Source organism: Lycorma delicatula, chromosome 2, assembly GCF_047948215.1.
Source record: "Lycorma delicatula isolate Av1 chromosome 2, ASM4794821v1, whole genome shotgun sequence".
Taxonomy (NCBI): domain Eukaryota; kingdom Metazoa; phylum Arthropoda; class Insecta; order Hemiptera; family Fulgoridae; genus Lycorma; species Lycorma delicatula.
Window position 1 is genome coordinate 18117552 of NC_134456.1, and position 25484 is coordinate 18143035.

Consider the following 25484-nt stretch of genomic DNA (forward strand, 5'->3'; position numbering starts at 1 on the left):
GTTTTTACAGACTATAAATTGAGAATTGGAGAAATAGTTGAGATATAAGCATCTCAAAAAACTTGTGCACAATATCCTAAATGAACATTTGGGTATGATAAAACTATGGCATATTTGTTGTCACATTTAACCATAAAATTGCCTGAACATATTTTTCATTTAGAATTTATAATACTTAAAGTGAAAACACTAAATTTTTACACCAGTTTGTAACCATAGATCACAACACACCCGGCACAAAGGACAGTCAAACCAATTGACACCAAGAGACATAGAGGGCAAATCAGTTCTGTATGCTGAAAAGGTCATGTCATTTTTTTTTAGGATCCAAAGCACATTATTTTCATTGATTATTAACAAAAGGAAAAACAATTATTGCCAAATATTATGCTAATTTATTGCAACATTTGAGCAATGAAATTAAGTAAACTAGATCGTAATTTGTAAGAAATATGTGTTGTTTTATGAAGACAATGAAACAGCACACTTCAGCAGTTGAAATTATCAAATTGTGATTTCACTGCTATCATTTCTTTCCTGCTCACTGTTTCCAACTATTTTCAAATGTAAAAGAGTGGCTCAGATTAAAGACATTTTCTTGTGATGGTGAAGTGATTTTTTTTCTGTGAGTGGTTATTTTGAAAGGTGGGATGAATTACTGTATAAAAATAAAATGTTTGCCATTGAACATCATTGGGCTAAATGTGTTGAGCTAAAAGGTGGTTACATTAAAAAAAAAAATGTATATATATTTATACAAATATATATTTCAATCTAGACAATTATTGTTTTGTTGTTTTTTTTTTTTTTTAATTTACTGTACTTACCAAATTGTCCTCATATGTTCCACAACAAATATTTACTATAGAAGAAAATCAAATTTAATTCCTAGTATACCTTATAAAATCCAAAATACCAAGCTAATGTAAAATATATTCAGTAACATGGTAATTATAACATAATATCATATGAAATTATTTTCTTTTAGAAAAGTGTAGGGACAAGGGAAGCAATTTTAGCACTCAGATTAATAGTAGAAGGAAGATTAAAGAAAAACAAACCAACATACTCAGCATTTATAAACTTAGAAAAGGCATTTCATAACGTAGACTGGAATAAAATTTTCAGCATATTAAAAAAATTTAGGGTTAAAGTATAGAGATAGAAGAAAAATTGCTAACATTTACAGGAACCAAATTGCCACAGTAATAATCAAAGAACATAAGAAAGAAGCCATAATAAAAAAGGGAGTCCGACAAGGATGTTCCATGTCTCCGTTACTTTTTAATCTTTACATAGAAGTAGCAGTTAATGATATTAAAGAACAACTTATTTCCAGGATTAACAGTGCAAGGTAAAAAGGTAAAGATGCCACAATTTGCTGATATAGTAATTTTAGCTGAGAGTAAAAAAGATTTAGACTATACAATGGATGGTATGAAGTCCTATGCAAGAACTACCACATGTAAATAAAGAAGAACAAAATGAAAGTAATGAAATGTAGTAGAAATAATGTAGATGGACCATTGAATATAAAAATAGAAAGAAAAAAATTATAGAGGTAGAAGAATTTGTTATTTGGGAAGTAGAGTTACTAAAGATGGATGAAGCAGAAGCGATATAAAATGCCAAATAGCACAAGCGAAACGAGCCTTCAGTCAAAAATATAATTTGTTTACATCAAAAATTAATTTAAATGTCAGGAAAAACTTTTTGAAAGTGTATGTTTGGAGTGTCGCTTTATATGGAAGTGAAGCTTGGACGATCGGAGTATCTGAAAACAAAAGATTAGAAGCTTTTGAAATGTGGTGCTACAAGAGAATGTTAAAAATCAGATGGGTAGATAAAGTGACAAATGAAGAGGTGTTGCAGCAAATTGCTGAAGAGAGAAGCATCTGGAAAAATGTAGTTAAAAGAAGAGACAGATTTAAAGGCCACATATTAAGGCATCTTGGAATGGCCACTTCAATGTTGGAGGAACATAAAGATGGAAAAATTGTGCACATAGACAACGTTTGGAATATGTAAAACAAATTTTTAGTGATGTAGAATGTAAGTGGGGTACACCGAAATTAAACGACTAGCACCAGATAGGGAATCTTGAACAACTGCATCAAACCAATCAAATGACTGAAGACAAAAAAAAATAAATATTTAATTTAATATTACCAATTCACAGTGGATAATAAGTAACCAAGTAACAGTAGGTAATTCAGTGAAATCACTTGTCATGATGGGGCGTTGCGTACACCCCAGATGCCTTGTTACATAAAGATAAATTATATAGTTACATGAAAAATAATGTTAACTAACAAACATATTGCCTGTTTTCAGTACTGTGCTTTATTCAATCCATCATAAAACCCACATGAATCACTGGGCTGTGATAATATAATTAGCCTAGCACTCATTACAGCATTGACCACATTACAACAGGTACAAGAAAAGAAGCTTGGAAACCTATAATTTCAAAAAAATACAAAAATTATTTTAGCTTTTTAAACTGACTGTTTACCATGGTTTCAACATTAGTAAGTTAATGGTAATTAAATTACTGTGATGCCTAGCCTACTTAGTATAATCTAAAAAAAAATCATTAAACAGTTTTATCGTCATAGTAAAGGTTTTACTATATGAATTAAACTCAACAGCATGCATTTGTTAAGTAAGGTTATTGTTAATCAGAATGAAACTGAGATGTAATATAACAGAACATTTTTAAACTACTGAAAAGTTGTAATCATCTGTCAATATAATATTACAAAAGTTGTAATATTGAAATTATGAGGACATGTAAGACAGCAGTATAAAATCACCTAATTGAAAAACAATAGTAAATTCTGAAAATCATTTTATTTTTAATTATTTACATATTCAATTAGCATAATTTATCGTGTAATTAGATGTAATGTGTATCTACAAAAATGGAACTTATATTGATTACTAGGTATATTAATTGTATTCTTGGTATTACTAGGTTGTTACCAGATTTAGGTTGTTGCTAGATATTACTTATATTGTATACTAGAAAAAAAAATTATTATACCATTGATAACTTGTTCTAAGTACACCATTTTTTTGACAGCTTCATAATCAAACTCATGAGATGAGAGAATATCTGTGATTTCTTTTTTTACTCTTTTTTGAACATCCTGATTTACAGCTAGTTCATATAAAACAAAACTTAATGTAGTTGCAGTAGCATCACTTCCACCAGATATAAATAAAAAAGTCTGTGCTGCTATAAATTCTTCAGTAAACATTTCTGGAAAAAACGTAACTTTTATAGTATCTAGTTTTTTAAATACTATTCTTAAATTTATAAAATTGTATCACATTAATAATTTTATTTGTGCTGCTTTAAATATCCTAATAATTAATCTCCCGCTTCAAGTGTTTTATTTTTATTTTTTTATTTTTTACTTTTTAAATGTCTTGTATGTAAAGGAACAAGGACTAGTGATAGACATTCTACAAAAGGCAAGGAAATATGAAGAAATACATGAAACTGTTTTAAATCTAACCAAGAAGATGGGAAATATTAATTAGAATGCAATATCAAGTGCTAATGAGATGAGAATATATAGAAAGAATGCATAGAAGAAATACTGAGCAAATACAAGCAAAAAATAATGAATATCTAGAAAATGAGGAAATTCAAAGATTCAATAATAATACTGAGGATGAATCGTAAAATATTTAAGACTGAGGTATAAAATTTCACTGGATATAATGAAAATAGATGCTGGTAAACTCATCAAAGATCTTTCAGAAGTAAGAAAATTTACAGAGCTATTAAATAAATTGTATAATTCATGTAGATGGATAGATCTAAAAATAGCAGTGATACCTCTAACAAAGACAAGCAATATGCAGTAATACAATGTGTCTTTTATAATTAGTTTCATAGAGCACACAGGAATAGTAGTGTCTAAGATTATATATATATATTAATACCTAGTTAAAAATGCGCCACATTTTGATGTTTTATTTTTAATAAACTTCAAAATTTTTATTTTTTATTTAGTTTCTGTGGACTTTCATTTTGTTAAGAATCAATTTCTTTACAACTATAAATTTAAATCCCTAACCAAGTCATTTAATTCACCTTGTGATATAATATGTGGCTTATTTGAAGATAATTCAAAATCATATTCATTGTTTTCTTCTTTAATTGCCTGATTCTTCATCACTACTTTTGAAACATACATTTATTGGCGGCTCAGGAGACTGGAATAATTTCACTGTGAGGTACAGCCCTGATTGTAGATTACAATGAAGGATATTTTACAATATGTTTAGATTTTTTAGAAATTCCAGGCACACTTGTTAAACAGAAGTAATGATCGGTTACATGATCCTTTGGTTCACGCTAAACCATAGGTACACCAAATGGCAAAGCCTTCCATGTACCTTTCAGCCATCCTCTTAAATGTACAGAACAATTAGCGCATACTATATGAGGAGCCCACATCTTATCCTGATCACCAATTTTACAGTGAAAGTACAAATGATATGCTTTTTTAATTAAAGGTGAAATGTTTTTTCTATTTGATTTTACGGTAAACTCACCATATACATAGTAAAAGGCATTCACATCATTTACACAGTTTCAAGGCATTATGACACTGCACTGGTAAGAAACTTAAAATACACTGAGACTGAACAAAATTAATTCATTCCTAAATCCAGTGCTTATTACAAACAACACAGCTTTGTTTTTAGCTACATGCTTTGACCTGCACAGATATGATTAATCTTGTCCATGAAGGCTTACTCTTTCATAATATGTGGCATAAGGTGATGGCATAATATGTGACTGTGATATGATTTAATTCTTTGTCTAGTATTGTTTATTTATAGCTTACAAATTATGTTGACAAGGTTCAATAATAAAAAATTAGCTAACAAAATGCAATATAGGAGCTTAAAATGCTAACTATACGTAGAAAAATATCCTTTAATTAAGATTTAAAAATTTTTCAAAAATGTTAGGTTATAGAAAGATTCTGAGTTCATATTCATTTTTAGCATCAAAAAACAAGTTAAAATCATGTATCGCATGTTAGGAAAAAAAATATTTTTTATCAGTGTTATAATTTAAGATTTTTCTTTTGTTCAAATTAGATGTGTATTTTTTTTTTTTTACTAATTATCAGTATCTACCATTTATTAATCTTTAACAACCAAAATCGTCATTTAGTTTCAAATTTTTATTTAATTTTTTAAAAACTGTTTCTCAGGATTTAATATTTTTGGATTTATAATATACATAGGAAATGTAAAAACCCAGTTGTGGTTTGAAAATTATAAACCACTGCATCGTTATAACTGCTAAATTTTGTAAAAAAATTTACTGAAGTGATCATTAAATTTTATTCTGTTCAAATGCCTTTCTAAATCTCCATTTAGATGTTGATAAAATTTGGCAACAATAACATTATTTCTCATCATTGTAACAATGAAAATTTAAAATTACAAAAATGCTCTCATTTCAAACTTCTCATTTCACACCCAAAGCATTCAGGAGGCCCTGATGCAGGAGAACGAATCTAAAATTTTAAATAGTAGAGTTATGACATATCACTTAAAAGAGAATTTTAACACAAAACATTTTGGGCTATGAAAACCCTAAATAAATTACAAAAAATTATCTCAAAAGGATCTATTTTTTGGTATGAGACCTTTATTTAAAGTTTTAAAGATAACTTATATCTGCCATTTTATTTAGATAGCTGTTTGATAACCATAATCTGAAGGTTTTATGTCAAACAATTTTATATTTTAATGCCACTTAAAGTGATGCATTACAACCCTAACTTTCCATTTAAAATTTTTGTGTAATTCAAAACCGAAAATGGGGGCTTGAGGATTTAATAGTCTCCAGTAATAAACAGATACCAAAAAATGTATAGTTTCAAGGAAGAAACATGATACATTTTCATACTTTGTTAGCACTGCATATAACAAACGCCATATTATGTATATTGAACAAAATAAATATTTATAACAGAGCAAATTCTGTGTTAAGTAGATGGTTAATTATTTTTATGACAGATGTTTGATTAAAATAAGATTATTAAAAATTTTTCCATTTTATTAACTATTATATAATTTGATTCATGCTTACCAGATGAATTAGACCATTTGCTGCTTGAAGCTGGAGTATTCTTAAGCTGATCCAAAAGTTCTTTATCTTCGTTTTCATACTCATCACAGGAAATAGGATTTTTTTCATGATGCAATAACTCCTGTTCTTTTTTCTTTTCATCTATCATAAGTTGAATGAAATCATTTCTTCTTGTACCAGTTTCTTCTCGAAATTTTATGATGTCCTTTGTCAAGTTTATAAAAAAATTATTGGTATCTTCGCTTATCATTTTGAATTTAAAAATTTTCCTGATAATAGGTAATGCATTTAAAACCGTAAATTTCAATAACAAAATCCGAGATGGGTTAAAAGATTTAGAAGTTGCTTTTATGAAGTCATTATACATCGCCTCCTTTTCATTAAATGTATTTATACTTAAACCAAAAGCCGCACTTGCTATTATTTTTACAATAATTTTTCTCAATAAATTTATTGTTTCCATATCTTGACCAGTTTTATCTTTCAGAAACAGTACAGCTTCTTCACTACACTCTTTCATCGATTCAAACATAATTTTTAATTTACCAGTAGTAAATGTAGGTGTTAATTTATGTCTAGCAGCTCTCCATTCATCACCGCTAAGATTAGTAACACTCAAACCAAATAAGTCAATTGTTTTATCTTGAGGTGGTCCACGATCTTCAAAATGTGTGAAATCTTTAATTAGAATGTGATTAATTAAATCAATATCTCGTATCATTATAGTCGGTGTGAAAAATTGGAAGTACCCAGCAAATTTCTCACCTTCAATTTTTTTGTACATAGCACTAAACATTTCCATGATACTTTTTTTGCCTGTTATGATGCCTGAAAAAATTTCACGTTGGTCTGAACTGGAAATAGTAGGCACACCTTTTTTCTTCCAATAATTACTGTTCCTGTCTTTTAGCCAATAAAAAAAGTAAAGCACTGAAATGGCTAAAACTGCAGTAATTATCATCATATACACCATTTTTTTATAATGATATTTCTGAAAATTAAATAAGAAGAAAATATAGTTCAGGTTATGTATTTAGTAACATTTAGTCATATTGAAATGGAATAAAAATTTACTGCATTTCTTCACTGATAAAATATGGGATTACTGTTTGGTTACTTCTTTTCTGCAGTACTTTTCTTAAAGCATGACAGTATTTAATGATGGAAAGAGGATTACTCCCATTGTTGCTAGTATAAGGAAATTATTTTATACTGACTGTAATGAATTCTGTATTCTACTACCTTTTAATCATTGTTCTATTATAAATAATGAAATCATATTGATTAGATTTGTAATTAAACTACAAGTTCTTTACTAACCATTATATTTAGAAAAAATCATTTAATTACAACTCTGATCTGTTTTTGAAAAAACAAATCTGTTTTGATTATTTTTTCCAGCTAAATCAAAATGTATATTCCAAACTACACTCTTTTATGACATGTTTTCAAGATATGCTACCAGAAATAATATGTTATACCATTACAATTTTGTATATAAAAGAAACACACATATTAGGAAACATTTTAACTCATGTATGATTATCTGTATGATTAATATTGTAGGTAAAACTAATGCTGCTATAAAAATGAAGTTGGAATTTTAACTCTAATGTGTATAGGTAAAATATTAATTCATTCAATTAGATTAAATTTCCTTCAGTGTGACTTCAATTTTCAATGGTAAACTTTGTTTTCCTTTATGGTGGTGTTTCATTGTATAATTTAATCAAAGAAGAATAATTAATATAATAAATTTTAGTGAGAAGAATCTATTTCATACTGAAAACATTTTTGGGAGTATGTGAATTGTAGGTTGATATATAACTTGGACATGAGTTATATGATAGTATTTTATTGTATATCAAAAGTCAAAGAATTATATTAAATATTCATACGTACTTAATACATATCAGTATTAGTAGCAATCAATTTTTATAGGAAATATATGAAAGTATGTCTCTTGTTTTGAAAGCTATTGAATATGATGAACACTTAGGGTGAATTTGTAGTGACCTGAAAGTTACTAGGTTTAACTATATAAAGGTTAGTTAACTCATCGCATACTGTTGTTTTTGTGTTTATGGAACAATAGTCTTACTGATAAACATTACTTAGTTATAGACTGGCCAAAAGAATACCAAAATATTTCACTTCAGAACAGCAAAATATTTAAACTTCACATAATATTTACAAAATATTTACTTCACTTGTTTAACCTCACAGTGTTATTTTAATCTATAAGTAATGAAGAATCTTGTGAAAGGATTAGATAAAGATGAGGGAGGCTTTAAAAATTTAATCTAGATTTTTACATGACCAAGTGATGCTTAATCAAAAGAGAGAATATTTACTGAGCCTCAAATCAGAAAGTTAATATTAACTATATATTTGATGATAGCAAATTAAATCCTAAGGAACTAGCAGCATGTAAATTACTCAAATACATTCAAGGTTTTATAGGAAATAAAAGCTCTTGGGAAACTATAAAAATTTAGGCTCTGAAATGTTACTAAAAATTTCTTTTTTACATAGTCAATTTGACTTCTTCCCTTTTACAAAAGGGTAAATATATATCTGTTAATAAAAAAAATAATAATTTCTCAATTAAATAGATTATATATTTGTAGCTATTTATTTTTGTAGATTTTTTTAATGGAAACTGTATAGAGAAATATTTAAATGTGATAATGTAGATGATAATTACACAACTTACATATCACAGAGACCTTAAAGTCAAAACATTTGTTATTTTTGACAAGTCGTAGCTAAAAATCTGAAAGCAATAGAGAAATCTGATTTGATTTTAATATTCAGCATAAAAAATAAATTTAATCTCATCTGCTTGTGTTTCAGTTCCAAAACTTTTCTTTTAGTTTGAAGACCAATCTTATTTGTTTCAGGATTCTATGCAAGAGTTTTATTCCTTTTAAGTCGTAAATTTTTCACCATTCATGGAATCTGTCCCACTTTTCATCATTCATCAAAGTTCTTCTTTCTTTTAAATTAGTGCTCTTTCCTACTGCACAGTTAAATTTCCATATTTTAATTTTTTGTACATTATAAAGAAAGAAAATTATTTATTTAATCACTCTATCTTCCCATGCTAAAATACATTTCGATAAGATTTTATACTTCAACTCTTCAAAATGCTGTTAATGACAATTAAGATTTTTTATTTAATTTTATTCTAATTTTAATAACTTTCAACCTTACTACGACAATTAATACTGAACCAGTTCCCATCATCCAATTTTTTCCATTTTTTATTCTCTTTAGAATTCCCTTTTATTCTTCTTTAGATTAATTTGATCTTTTTTTTAATTATTCTTTTTATTAAGTTTTATCCTTTCCATAATTTTGTAGTGTGATAAAGAAAATTGTTTTAATTGGAATAAAACTATTATTAACATATATTTTTATTTCCATATCTATATTTACATAATTACTTCTAGTATTAGCAATAAGGCTCTATGGTTTGGATATCTGAATTATGGATGAGAATTTTTTACTTTACTATTATTATCTATTTATCTTTGTCCATCATAAACACATTACATAAACCTAAAGGGGAATATTTTTACAAATATTAGTAAATAAACACTTTTTTTTGTTTGTGGCATTTTTGTTGTTTGATTGATTATATTTATAATGTATATCTATAATTATAAGCAATAATGCTTATATTTTTAATATGTACAATATTGTAGATATACTGCTAAAACTGCCTCGTCAAAAAATCTAAAAATAAGTTAAAGTGCCCAACTGTTCTAAAAATATATCTGTTTCAAAAAAAAAATTGACCAAGTCAATATCCTGTAATAAAACAACTAACAAACTTCAAATATCTGTAAACAAACTTCAAAATGACCAAGTACCAGGCCACATAATCTGAATAGATAAAATTGATTAACTCCACGTAGTTATTTTTATGTGCTAGCACATTTATTTAATAACATTTAACAAATAAACGTAACTATCTGTACATAATCACTTTTACTTACCTACTATAACACTTTTACCTACTATAACACAGTTATCTGTAAAATGGCCAATTACACTTGGTCATTTTCAGCTGAATGAAAATAGGTTACATCAGCTGTCTTAAATGAAATAACATGTAATGGCTGTTATTTTTCTATATCCTGAGTTTTAATTTGTGGTTTAAGTTTTTAGTGAAATTGTTAGTAAATATGACAAGAGGTTTAATGATGGTTGAAATGATAAAAAAAGGAAAAATGAAGTTAATGAAAGTAAGAATGCAGTTATATTAGTAGTTAATAGTAAGTTATAGTTTTAACCTAACCTGCTTTTTCATTGCAGGTTAGGTTTTTTTATTTGAACTGGTGTATTTACAGTGTGTGATAGGCTTCTCATTCAAGCTGGTTACAAAAATTAATCCGTGTTTTCAGAAAATATTTTTGTTAACTACTGCATTATTATTCACAAAATTTAACTCTAATCCAGTGCGACATTAATTTACTATAGACTAGTCAAGTTGCTTTAGTTTTACTAACTGGTTATACCAGATCTAGTGAGCTCAGCGCTATTATGCCTCCAGAAGAGTAGATGACTTTCAAAATTTAATTCTTTTGTAATGTTTCTACTATATAATTGTCATTCAGTTTAAAATGAATGGTACATTGTTCATTTAAAGTACACTATGTATTTCCTACAGATTTATTCACTGTAGGCTCTGAGGCATTCTGAAATATTTATTTTATTCCGATTTTTCATTCCGATATCACTAGTTTGAATACACTTTTGTATTCCACATTCATTTCATTTCACAAAAAAATGTAGGCCCAGTATAGTTCTTAATATCCATCTGTGACAAATTGCTCAACTAATAGTTACTGTTCTTTACGTCACAGAAAATGGTCATGTAATAAAGTTACCTGAGCCAACTAGTTCTACAATCCAAATGAATGAAGATTTACAAAGTGGAACTGGGCCCGGCCAAAGAAATCATGATGTACAAACAGAGCTGTATTGTAGTAGTAATAACAATAGTAACAAAAAACAATAATAATAATTTTGAGCTTTTACGAGAAGATTTAATGTTATTTGAAGATGGTAGTGATGATTTTTTATACGAACGGTTCATATAAAAAATGAATAAATCGAATTCGTCTGAAGAAGAATGTAGAAAGAAAAATAAACAATTAATAACCAGGCGGAGAAAATCTGATCCAAGTAACTGGGAGAAAAACAAAATTGCAAAAAAATCAGGATATCAAGCCAATCTTATAAAATAAATAAAGATACATAGACTTGTAAAAAATCAAAAGAAGTGAACTATGATTCACGTAGGTGGAAGTGTTCTTTTGATGAAATTTGATGATGATATGAGAATAGAAATTTTTTCAGCATTTTGGAGACTCGATTATTGTCGTCAAAAAGATTTTTTAGTTAACCTTGTTTGAAACGAAGCGACAAAAACCAAAAGAATACGTAGTGGAATAGGAATAATCAAAAATAACAGTTAAACTAATTTTCTTCAAAAAGGTAAAGAACGAATACGTATTTGCAAACCCTTTTTTAAAGACTTTATGCATCAGCCATGGTCTTGTAGAAAATGCATTAACAGGAGCAAATGAGGCTAAAATATTTAAAGAAACTGATATGCGTGGGAAAAAGGAACTTCCTAACAAAACAAACCCAGCAGTAATGTAAGGAGTCAAGAATCATTTTGTAAGCTTTCCGACTAACGAGTCCCAATATTGCCGAAAATCAACCAAGAGGCGCTACCTACATGTTAATCTATCAATTAAAAAATGTATCAATTTTATGTAGAAGAGGCAAAAGAAAAAGAGAAAAATTAAAAAAAATTACTGAATCAATTGTCTCAGAAATTGCGTACAGAAGATGTTTTGGTGAAAATTAAAAAGCTTTCATTTTTTCAGCCCAAGAAAGATCAGTGCATAATTTGTAAAGATTATGAAAAAACTACAGATGAACGAATAAAGGCAGAGTATGAAGCTCATATACAAAGAAAAAATGAAGCAAATAGAGCAAAAGAAGAAAATAAATTGCGTACAGTAAACGGCAGTAGTTTTACGAGTTAGATTTGATTTGCAGATTGTTTTGCAGCTACCTTCCTCTGAAGCTTCACAAATTTACTACAGCAGAAAGATTTGTGTATACAATCTAACGATTTATGAAGCTGCTCCACCAAACAAAGGGTACTGATTTGTTTGGTCTGAACTCAATGGCCAAAGAAGTGGTAGAACATAAATTTTTGGAAAAGGGTCACACTCTAATGAAGTGTAATGCAATAGAGAGTGCCAAAAGATATGTTTTAGCCTTTTCTTTAAACGACTGGATTAACATTTTTCATATGGCCCGTTCCTGTAAAGAAAAGAAGAAAACTAGTGGCAGCTACATAGTTAAACAGTTGAATTATTCAGTTTTTATCGATTTGAAAAGTCTTGCGGCAAACTTGTTAAGAACAAATCAATAGACACTAAAGGCGAACGGGTAAACTGATTGAAAATTAAAATTTTACGATTTGAAAAAAAAGCCTAGTGTCCATTGACTTCAAGTATAATCATGAGGACCCAGAATTCCGAGTTATTCAAACTATTGGTCGCGGTCTTTCTTCAATTGTTTCGGCAGATTTACCGAAATTATATAAAAGTCTAATCCCGATTTCAGAAGCTAAAAAAAAGATGTTATTAAGCTTTGCACTATGAATGTAATTCGTGAAGAATTTGATGCTTGGTACAAGTCACTTCCGACGGACAAAAAGCAGAAACATCGTGCTCCAGAACCAGCCATTGATTACTCGGGCGATTCGGACGAATTTTTAGATTAATTTTTTAATTTTATGAGTGAATGGTTACTGCGTTTGGAAAAATTGTTTTAGTTTTTTATTAGATGAAATGATTATTTTTTAGGCTATTTTTTTCAATAATTTTTAACGAAGTTACCAGTAAGTAGCTGAACAAAGTAAGCCATCTTTTAGTTTGCAAGAATTTTCACTTTATTAATGAAATATTGTGATGTAATTCTTTTGTCTAAGTTTCACTCTTCATTACATGAGAATAATAGTTTTCAGTGCAAGTGCATCGCTTGCTAGTTTAGATTCAATAGCAACGATGGTAACTGCACCAACGATGTTTTTGTCTCCTGACGTCAGCCGCAGAACGTCACTGGCATCGGAAAGAGAGGAAGACGATGCCATGTCTGAGGCCTCAGATACGCTTTCATCAGAGGTTGAGGCCGTTAGAAGAATGGAGAAAAGGCGCAAGAAAGGATGGCCGAAAGGAAAGCCAAGGAAGTAATTTTTTGGATATAAGTTAAAGAAGAATGCAAATTTTGAACATTTTCGATTCATGAAAATGAATACTGAACTTTTTTTTTCTTTTTTTTTTTTTGAAGTGGGATGGGGCTAATGACCAAGTAGTCGATGCCCCTAAAAACGTCAAATAAAAAAAAAAATAATAATTTTCAATAATTTTTAGTTGAATGCGTAAGTTTATCTTTTTCTATAAAATTGTGTTAACTCAATTTCTATAAATTGAGTTAATAATGTTAAGTATTAAAAGTTTTTTTTAAAATTTTTGTGACAGTTTTTTTTGTTATAAGTATTTCTGTTTGTATGCTTTACGCCTGATTACTTGGCAATATTTCTTTTTTTTAAATTTTGAATACTTTTAATATGCTTGTAATTCTTTAATTTCTGAAGAGTTATCCATTTTTTGTAACATTTGGTTCTACTTTTTAATATTTTTTGTAACTTTTATCGTAATATAATTTATTGTTTGCGATTCATCGATTAAAAAACCATATTTTATTTGCACTTTGCCATTTTTCATTAATAATTCTTATTAAAAAGTGACCAAATCACATTACGCTGAAAATGTATTGGTGACCAAGACATTCCCCACCACATCTTCACTGCATATAATAACATTTTTATAAATATTTACCAAATTTGAAAAGTGCAGATTGATTAAGAGGTAAAAACATATATATACTCGTGTAAACAAAATATTTAAAACTTTATTTTTCAAATCGCATAGAACTTTAAATCGTGTTTTCCTAGAAAGTAAATTTCTTGAGTTGGTCACTTTTAGCAGTATACCTGCGATGTGTTAATATGGAGAATGTTTAAAATGACCGGTGTAAAAGAGCATGTTAGTGTGTTATCGGGTTATTTCTCCAATCTGGTTATTATTAATATCAATATTTCCTATTATTTTGAAACGTGCATATTCCCACCTAATTTTTATTGGGTATTAAAAATACGTCGATTTTTGGCCTACTGGTTAAAAAATTAATTTTTTTTTGGGAGGGAGAATTCCGAAAAAGATCTTTATTACTGACAAAAAGAGTAAAATGGTATAGTTACGAGCACTATTATTTGATTAAAAAAAAAACATTACATTTTAATAATTTTCTTCCATACAATTATTTGTCAGACAAGTGCTTACGTAGCTGTTGGTTTATTGTTAGAACCGACAGAAATTAAAATAGAATTACCAGTCATTCGGTTAATGAACTTCAAGGCTATATATAATGTTGTTACCGTACTAAATATTTTTTTATTAAACAAATGTTCTTAACCTTTTACATTACAGCATACTTGAACAGTACTTTTACATACAGTACAGAATACTGGGGCACCCTAGTATTGGCCTTAGTCCACTGATTTTCATATTTACAAATGATCGTTATCAAATTATAAAACTATTCATTGTTAACCTCTTTATAGTATATAATTATACATTAAAATATAATACAAAGTATATCTAAATTAGTTATAAATAAGTAACCTTTAATAATAAAAAAGTAGATAACTTACAGATACATTTGACACAACACTGAATCCGGACGAAAATGAGTCCGAATTATTCGGATGAACAGATTCCAGACAATCGGGATTATAATATAATGATTTACATGTTTGTTCGTAGAATTTCACTATTAAAAAGAATAATCAAATAATAGTAATGATTGTTATTATACTTTTTAATGTAATGGAACTAAAATTGTAATGTACTGACAATATAATAATTGTAATTACAGTATAAAATTTAATGATAATTTGAATAGAATATGTTAAAAAAAAATGTGAATACTTACAGTACGTAAATCAATATTCAAAATACGAATGTTCGTTATTAAGTGTTAACTCATGAATAGATGGTGTAATATTATTTATACTAAACATATAATCAGTTTTTTTTTCTTTATTAAGAAAAAAATATTTATCTGTTATACTCGTATTTAACAGTGTTATTAAAGATAAATTTTAATTTCATACGTACAATAATATTGCCATAGTGTTTTCCCCGGTTTAAATCTTTAAAAAAAGATTTTTTAATTAAAAAAATGAATAAACAAATAAATAAAAATCATGTGGTTTAAGAAGAAATCAGACTCGCTTAAAATAAACAAATGACAAATTAGCATCGCCTCAAGTAAAGCACATGACGAGAAATATAAATGTAATAAAATACGGCGAATACTTACCACAATAATAAGAGTGAGTACGAAAAATATTATACTCAACATGGAATGCAAGAATACGTTTAACACTTTTCTTACCGTCTACCTCCTTCCTTTTTTTGCTAGTAGTCTCTCATGGGGGCTTTTTTGCTGAATTTTTTTGTTATACCTTTTTTGTAGCTTCTTCGTAATAAAACCTTCCTTTACGAGATATTTCTTTATATTTTTACTTTCCCGTCCAGATAGAGATATAGAAGAGCTACAGCTCTAGAAGGGAAGTATTGTAATCGGTCCAATTTGGGTATATGAAATTTTCACCAGATCTTGAACTTTTGACACCTAAGCAACACCAAAAAACCGGATGGAGATTTTCCGGATGTTAATGTAAGTATGTACGTGTGTTCAGTGTTGGCCTCTAAATCATCTCCAGAGCTACTGGATAGCTCTAGAGCTCCAGAGCTACATATCTCCAGAACTACTGGACCGATTTTGATCAAACTTGGTCAGATTACTTCTGTATATGGTGCATTGATCCCATTAAATTTTCAACTTAAAAGGACTTATAAAGGGTGAGGCTATAGCGCAAGGTTGACTTTAGTATCTCGAGATTTCGCCTAATTAAGGTCATATTTTTCTTAGGCACGTTTGTTAAAAATTAAAAAAATAATATTTGCAAAAAACATTTTTTTTGCAAAATCGCACTACCATCCCCAAAAATGCTGTTGTAGTCGTCTGCTACGTTGTGATGTCACTGGTGAGCGGTAGAATTAAATAAATGAATAATATTTAAAGTGTAGAAAAATAACTCGATCTGGCTGTCTCGAAATAGATCGCCCGGTTGACTCGGTACCTATTGCGTTAAGCCTCGCGATTACATCAGTGTGCAGACCGTACCAGCGAAATTTGTTCTATGTAAATTGTGAAATTACATTAGTTTAGTTAGTGCCGACCTTCGCCGCTGGTACCGCCACACCCCACACCCACGCGAATTAAATGCGGTACACGCGCGCGTATTAATTAGAATCATTGAGATAAATGAACGAAAAAATATTCTATTTAGATAAAATGATAAATATTTTTAATTATGTTGCGCGCGCACGTGTGTGTGTGTGTGTGTGTGAGCGAAACAACCCACAATTGTTGTAGGACTTTTCACCGTTATAGTCCGTCACGCGGCTAAGGCCGTGTTCCGGGAACTGTGTTGTCAGCTTCGTTTGGATGAATTCTCCATTTTTTAGGTAACGAATTTCTATTCCTGATTTTTTAAGTCATTCTTCATGCTTTTAGAAATCATTAAAACAGTATTTGAGAAAGTATTTTTTGTTGGTATTATATATAATTATATAAAAAACCCTTTCGATCGGTTGTATTTTTTCGTTAATTTAAAAATAATGATTATTAAAACAATATAATAAGATACCAGTATTTTAATTTTTATCTGTTTTCTCTCGTAAACATTTTGTAACTGAAAATTTGAAAAACCCTTGAATGATCAAAATTTTGCCACCGTATTTTTTTTTCCTGACTTGAATTAGGAAGAACATACAATAACTTATTTAGAAAACGTTTTGGTGTCTTTTATACCTGTTAAGAACTTGCGCAAGTCTTTTTTTATCGTCTTAATTGGAAATTATGACAGAATCAACCTTCTCATTAAACGAAAGGGTACAAAAATGGAAGTATGCAACTGAATTTATAATTTTTTTCTTTTCATATATTAAAAGATTACTTATTTAATATTTTTGCGATATACTATTATAATTTTTTTCTTTCGATTAAACAGATAAAAGAATAATAAAAAGTAATCAACTTTTGTAAAAATACTTGTAAAGTTTTATTATTTTAAATGATAATAAAAAACAAAATGCTCCACTACTTTTTAACCGTGCTCTTGAAACGGTAGTTAAATAATGGAACAAAAATAGTGAAATAAGAATAGGGGATAAAGGACAAAAGATTAACTGTTCAGCTTTCGCCGATGATAAAACATTATTTATTAGCTAAAAACTAGAAAGATGCTGAACAACAAATTAAAGAATTTGAAAAAAGAGTAGCTAAAATGAGACTAAAATTGAGAAAATGTAAATTTTGAATAGCGATAAAAATTACCCGAATTTCCTTAGCATAATAAAAAATAGAGAAAATATATAATTTCAAATATCTCGAATAACGGATCAGTTGGAATTCTTTAGATAAGAAAGCGTTAACAGTTAGAGCTAATAAAATGTAATTTGCTTTCCAGCTAACGAAAAACACTTTACTTATTTACGAAAAAACAGTCTTTATCACGGAGCTCAAAATTTTGACACTATAAAACTGTGGTAAAAGGCGGAAGCGCTCTATGCGGCAGAAATCCTAATACTGTGCAACAAAGGTCTATTAGAAAATCTAGAAGAAAAACAGGAAAATTATAGGAAAAAATTTAGGTCCTAAATTTCAAAATAATCACGTAAAATTAATTCCAAATAACAAGCTTTGTACTAAAAATTGAGAAATTGTCAGACACGATAAGGAAAAGACTAATTGAATTTTACTCATATTTATTTAGAATGAATAACAGTAAACTGACTAACAGATTTTTGATTTCTTCCAAAATTAAAGGCAAATGTCCAAGAAGACTTAACCGAAGAAATTATAAGAGAAAAATAAATTTCAAAGAAAATATTAAAAGATGAAAATAAAAGGTTCCAAGAAGCGCCAAAACGCAATAACAATTGAGGTGACCTTTCAGAAGAATGAAGGAAAGAGATATCAGAAAGAATGAAGGGGTACTAGGCAGATAGAAAAACAGAAAAAAGAAACAACCGCAAATAAATTAATGATCTAACCTCTTCCAAGGTGAACTATTAGGAGGATAAAAACAAAAATAAATATTAATTACTGTAAATAATGTAATTTATAAACATTAAATTACCTAATGAAAATTACTTCATAAACAGAAACACGAGTATATGAATTTATTGTCTCAAATTCATTGTTATAGAAATGAAAGAAATATTATTAAATTGATTTTTCTGATGAATTAATTAATCGATAAGATAAATAATAATTTTAATAACAGTGTTCATAATTAATGAGTTTAGTCCATAATAAATGTTTCTACTTATTTCAAAGATGCTGGTCTGTACGCGCGTCAAAATTTACCGTAATTTAATGACAAAATGTTTCTTATGCTGAGCTAACAAAGATCCTCCGGCTTGGATTACCCCACCACGGACGTATATTAACAATGTATGGTAACTGTCTTGGAGAAAGGTGATTGTTGTGCTACTTGCGTTGACTTAACACGCACTAAAACTGGCCTAACTCGAATGATGTTGCGCTTTTTAACCCTTAGTTCAAGCCAACGATCTAATTTATCGGATGAACGGTAACGCAGAAGATGTAGATCGAACTTCAGAATTCTACAGATGTAGTTACATTGTGGTGAAATATTTGCATTATTTTTTTTTAAATATAGTTAATAACAAGCTGTTGAAAAAGTATGTAAATCAAACATTAAACAACTATTTTTTAAATGTTTTCAAATGCTGGTTCATCGACCTCCTTGGCGGAGTGATAGCGTAATTACCTTTCATCCGGAAGATTCTGGGTTCGAATGACAATCAGGCTTGGCATTAACGTACTATGTAACTTATTTTTCAGAATAAAATAAAAGAGGTTGGCTTACAATAAAATACACGATTTGATTGATTTCCTCTGTTAAGCTTACTATTTTTTTTAGAATATTATATGTTAGCAAAGTTAGACGCCAAAAATAAAATTAAAAAAACGATATTCGAGAGATGTTCAAAAGGTTCTCGGCCTGACAAAGACCACAAGAATTTCACAATTATTTATTTTTATTTTTCAACTTCTGAACAAGCTTGAGAAGATCAGAAGAATGCGTTTTTGGTGAACTTATAACCGACGCAGTACCGTCGAGAGGAAGAAATTTTATTACCCAAAACATCGAATAAAATGTATTGGATACGGCGTCGAGATGTTTATGTCAGCAAGCCGCGTATCTTCAGTCGGCGATCGTTTAACACAACATTGTGGATCTTTAGATCAGTGGCCGCTCGTAGCTAAAATTAATGGGAGTGATGCTCCAGAAAATTTTTTTCTGAGCCTTTTCAAGGCCATAGTTAAAGTTTTCTGTAAAATAAAAGAACCGAAAAAAGAATCAAATAGAACAGCTGGAAGCAGGATAATAATCTAATTCTACACTTATCACATTCAAGAATATGGAGCATAATAAGCACATTATGCTTAAAAACCGTATTCGGTTTAACCGAATAAATAATAAAATGTCAATACAGATAATATTTAAAAAATACAGATAAATGTATTTTCATTTATAATTATTTAAATACTTGTGCATAATTAGTTTTCACTAATTACCTTCTCTTTCGCCCTTCCAGCGTGATTTTGGACAGATTTGGCAATCAAAGAGCCCTTGCTTTCCGCCATCTTCCGATCACTCCTGAAAAAACAACTAAACCGCTTTCATATTCTTTCCACCGACTAAACTAGAAAAGGTAGCGAACAAGGAACCTTTCATACACACGCGGAGTTAAAAAAACTACCTTCCACCAGCACGCCAGGGTCGACACTGCGGGAGCGACAGTGCTCTCTCTCCCTCGCAACCTTGCGTGCAGTTTCCTAAGCACGGATGCACACAACAGTCAAACACCAAGCCAATGGAACTGTGAAGCACATAGTTCCAGTGTGCTTCATACAAAAAGTTCTAATTTTTTCATAAACTGGTGGATGGCTACTGACATTAATCTTAAGGGTTATTTATTGTACAAGTATAAAAAAAGAATTAAAGAAACAAGGAATCGTTATATTAAATGCTATCGATAATATCAACTGGAAATAGGGGGTGCTGCAGTTCCCTAGTGCCTATACGCGAGCCGTCACTGTTAGAATGATTTCGTCAGTCGTAGCAGTTATCAGACGTCCCAAGCGTTCATCATCTTGAATGAATGTAATACCGCGTTTAATTTCAGAAGCCCAAATTTTTACCATCGAAATCAAAGAAAAAGAATCCTTTAAGATGGAATAGTATTCTTTCTATATCTCGGAGTTAAAACTTTTAAAATACTTTAGAACAGCTCGAATTTCAATTTCATCCGTTTTTCAGAAAATTTGAAAATTTGTTTCCTGTAATCGATCACCACAAATAACTAAACGCACGCGTCTGAAACTTCACAGTACGCCATCTAAAGAATCATATTTTACAAATATCATAAATTTTCTGAACAACCCTAGTATAACTACGTTGTTAAAAACACTGTTTGCCATGTAAAATTAGTGTTCAGTAACAAAATAAATGCGTAATAAATATCAATGAACGCACACAGTAATTGTAATCTATGCCTAGTACCTAATCTAGTACCACTACGAAACCTACTAATTATCTGTTTATATTATTTTCAACTGTACAGAAACTTATAATGGTCACTAGAAGGATTTGTTCTGTTAAGGGAAAACTAATAAATTATTTTATTCTCAGTTCTTATAATAACTTTTTTAATTGGAATTCTTACTTTAAAAAAAGTAATAAAAATTACATCGCAATATTATTTAATTTTTCATCATAAAATCTACATATGAAGAAAACATAAAAATCCTAAACTTTTTGTTTTGGGTGGGGGCGATTTCTTTTTTTTTCTCCTAATGAAATATTCTTCTCCTTTGGTGGAAGCACAATAATTTTTATATTAATGGCAGTACCACAATGTACTGGCAAATTAATCTTTTTTCTTTTTTTTTTGTAAAGTGGTGAGCAGTTATAATTAACATTAAATTTTCTACGATTTCTTCCATGAAACTGCAAGGTGAAACGTCTAACTAAAATTTCAGCAAAGTATGTAAAATATTTTAAGTGCGGGAATCATAACTTTGGTCTGGAATAATGGAGAATTCCTTTTATGCCCTGATGATTTAACTATGCGCTACGTGACAACGTCTTTATTTTACATAATGAATAAACTTTCAAGAAAAGTATAGGGACAAGGGAAGCAATTTTAGGCCTCAGATTAATAGTAGAAGGAAGATTAAAGAAAAACAAACCAACATACTTGGCGTTTATAGACCTAGAAAAGGCATTCGATAATGTAGACTGGAATAAAATGTTCAGCATTTTAAAAAAATTAGGGTTCAAATACAGAGATAGAAGAACAATTGCTAACATGTACAGGAACCAAACAGCAACAGTAATAATTGAAGAACATAAGAAAGAAGCCGTAATAAGAAAGGGAGACCGACAAGGATGTTTCCTATCTCCGTTACTTTTTAATCTTTACATGGAACTAGCAGTTAATGATGTTAAAGAACAATTTAGATTCGGAGTAACAGTACAAGGTGAAAAGATAAATATGCTACGATTTGCTGATGATATAGTAATTCTAGCCGAGAGTAAAAAGGATTTAGAAGAAACAATGAACGGCATAGATGAAGTCCTACGCAAGAACTATCGCGTGAAAATAAACAAGAACAAAACAAAAGTAATGAAATGTAGTAGAAATAACAAAGATGGACCACTGAATGTGAAAATAGGAGGAGAAAAGATTATGGAGGTAGAAGAATTTTGTTATTTGGGAAGTAGAATTATTAAAGATGGACGAAGCAGGAGCGATATAAAATGCCGAATAGCACAAGCTAAACGAGCCTTCAGTAAGAAATATAATTTGTTTACATCAAAAATGAATTCAAATGTCAGGAAAAGATTTTTGAAAGTGTATGTTTGGAGTGTCTCTTTATAAGGAAGTGAAACTTGGACGATCGGAGTATCTGAGAAGAAAAGATTAGAAGCTTTTGAAATGCGGTGCTATAGGAGAACGTTAAAAATCAGGTGGGTGGATAAAGTGACAAATGAAGAGGTATTGCGGCAAATAGATGAAGAAAAGCATTTGGAAAAATATAGTTAAAAGAAGAGACAGACTTATAGGCCACATACTAAGGCATCCTGGAATAGTCGCTTTAATATTGGAAGGACAGGTAGAAGGAAAAAATTGTGTAGGCAGGCCACGTTTGGAATATGTAAAACAAATTGTTAGGGATGTAGGATATAGAGGGTATACTGAAATGAAACGACTAGCACTAGATTGGGAATCTTGGAGAGCTGCATCAAACCAGTCAAATGACTGAAGACAAAAAATAATGAATAAACCAATTATAAAAATATTTCACATTTTGAATCTATTATTTCTGCTGAGCGTAATTAATGTTCATTGAACTAGCAGAATAATAAATTAGATTTTAAAAACAGTAAAAATAAAATAAAATATATGAATGTAAATATTTTAGAAGCGATAATATACTAATACTTTGATATCCTAAGATGGAAATGCACTAAGCAATTAAATTTAACCCAAAAACCTTAAGGATAGCTGTAATTGGATGTAGATGTTTTGGATATAGAAAAAGGCTATTTCTGAAAATTCATTTTATTTTTTAAATTTACCAGGAATTTTTTATGAAATATGATGACATTTATACAGAGGTTTTTTCTGAGCGGGGAAGATCGTTAGATACAACTCTAATATTACATTTTTTAAATTCAGAATAGCATACCCAAAATGATCGACTGAAATAAAAGTAAAAAAGATTTATATGTTCATAATATTTCAAAATAACGCAAAATTACATAGCCGCTGGATCATAATGTGTAGAGGAAAATATTATTTATTCATTGGAGGCGATACGAATCATGAACAAATTACTAAGGCGTACACACGTAATTCATTATGTCATATATTCTCCAGTTCTTTGTTTGATTTTTTGATCGCTTTAAAATTTTTAATTTTTATTAATTTAAGGGGTAAGAAATTTAGGGTCCCCGGGTGTGCAAGGCAACCCAAACTCGCTAAATATTATCTGTACAGGCCTCAAAGCAATAGCACTAATATTTTTTTTTTAAACAGAAGAACGGTATAAATGTAGAAATATTCTACAATATTAAATGTTATGGAAATATTAAATATTTACAGAAATATTTCTATATTTTTGACACCATAAAATATTTTTACTTGCCTAAGAAACCAGATACCGTTAGATAAGGTTACGGTTAAAACATATCAGAATTTTAATTTTTCACACATTTTTATCAAGGTGGGTAAGGGATGAAATTTTGGGAGTTTATCATTTTTTCAAAAATTTTAACCTAATTGATCTCCTTTCTGGATCAAAATTATTAAATCTCAGGATTTGGCGGGCATATGATTAACTGTTTTCTCGCATTAAGACTTATCTTTTATTTAATACAGCATGTATAAAAAAGACTCGTTTTCAAAATACCTGTGCAACTACGCCTGGTCTGTTATAAAATTCGTTGTGAGGAAAATATCCTATCCGCCGATTGCGGATAGGATATACGAGGACTACTCACGGGTATCTGATGTCAGCAGTAAACGCACCAGTATGCATGCGATGTAACTACCGCTTGACTGTGCGCCACATTCTTGTGGAATGCACACGTTATGCGGTCCTTGCGTCTTAAATTTAAATTGCCCAGGAATTTTAGTCAAATCCTAGGCAGTAATAAAGAAGTTTTAGACCAGGTGTATTTATTTTTCCAGTGTGCTAATATTTAACATATTTTTTAATATTATTTTTCAATTCTTTTTGTGGTAGTTTTAACATTTATGTTTTAACATTCAGTTTAACTTTTTTGTTTAGTCTTTATTTTAATATTTTAGTTTGTTTTCATTTTGTTTTTAAATTTCTACTTTAAGTTTTCATTTTGTTTTAATTTTTTTATTCTGTTGTTTTTGTATTTATTTTTCATGTTTTGTTTTCCGGGCAGATTTTTTTATTAATTTTTAATTGTGGAATTTTTTTACTTAGTTTTTAAAACACGTACATCGAGTTTGGGCAATGATAACGCCGAAGCGTTTTTCGCTCAGAAAACCAAATAAAAAAAAAAGTAGTTTATAAATTTGCACAATTTGAAAGTGCACGTCCTAGTGTTTCAAATTCCGGTCGCCAGATCGCAATACTAGTGTTCAAACGTAAACTAACCTCAGTCATAAACAACATGGCATCTGTGCAACAGAAGACGTTTTGAATTGTATAATTTAACAAGACGCAGGTCATAATAACTAACATATTTCCAAAACGGATTACAAAAAACTTACGAAACCTTGGAAAAAATATTATTTTACTTAAGTTCTAACTTCTGTTAAATTTTGGCCCCGATCGGGCGACAGGGTAAACCCATAACCAAATTAATTTTTTTTTATTTTGCCCATATCTAAATCGGCTTAACCGTTAAGCACCGAATTAGGCAGAAATATTTTTAATCAGTTTAATTGTATTAAGTAAAATCTTATTTAAATATGTAAGTTGCATATAAAACGCATTTTTTGTTATTACTTACTTTTAATATAAAATTATTAGTAAATATTCAAAATCACTAATCAACTAAGCACTATTAACTACAAACTATTTTTTAGAGATGAAACTAAGTAAAAATTGTAAACCATTACATCCTTCGACTAACACGATAGACCAGAACTGGATCAACAATAACGCAGGACTATAAACAGAGGAGAGGATTTGTTTGTTTTTCATTTATAACATTATATCACGTGAACCCACTAGCTCAAAGTACGTTCAAGGACGGGAATTACAAGTTACTTCAGCAACTCATCACAAATACCAGAGTATTTCTAGCATTTATACATCTTATGCATATTTCGGTAGCATTTATATATCGCTTTGGCATCTCTACGGCGAAATGATAAATATTATTATATGGAAGGATTCGGGTTCAATTCATGAACCTGAATCCTTGGGAATTCGGGTTAATTTCTATTTCATTACACAACAAAGAGAGAAATTTAAACTTTAATTAGGGGTCAAACTGTTGTTATTGTATTAATAAATAATTAAATAAAAACCATAAATT

The 25484-nt window shown here is 29.4% G+C and overlaps 1 protein-coding gene across 4 annotated transcripts in view; it reads right to left on the reverse strand.

Moving 5' to 3' along the window:
- LOC142320513 (putative cytochrome P450 6a14) overlaps window positions 1-25129 on the reverse strand; it is a 31132-nt gene extending 6003 nt beyond the window's left edge. Inside the window, exons 1-4 of one of the 4 annotated variants that reach the window (XM_075358383.1) lie at window positions 24954-25129; window positions 14940-15058; window positions 6131-7121; window positions 3047-3265 (exon numbers count right to left, since the gene is read on the reverse strand). In XM_075358383.1, coding sequence (XP_075214498.1) covers window positions 3047-3265; window positions 6131-7121; window positions 14940-15058; window position 24954 — 1330 coding nt within the window. In that variant the 5' untranslated portion in view covers window positions 24955-25129. Of the gene's footprint in view, window positions 1-3046; window positions 3266-6130; window positions 7122-14939; window positions 15059-15220; window positions 15280-24953 lie in introns of those variants that run through there. The other 3 variants (XM_075358380.1, XM_075358381.1, XM_075358382.1) reach the window with 3 other exon arrangements.
- Between the last annotated feature and the right edge of the window lie 355 nt (window positions 25130-25484).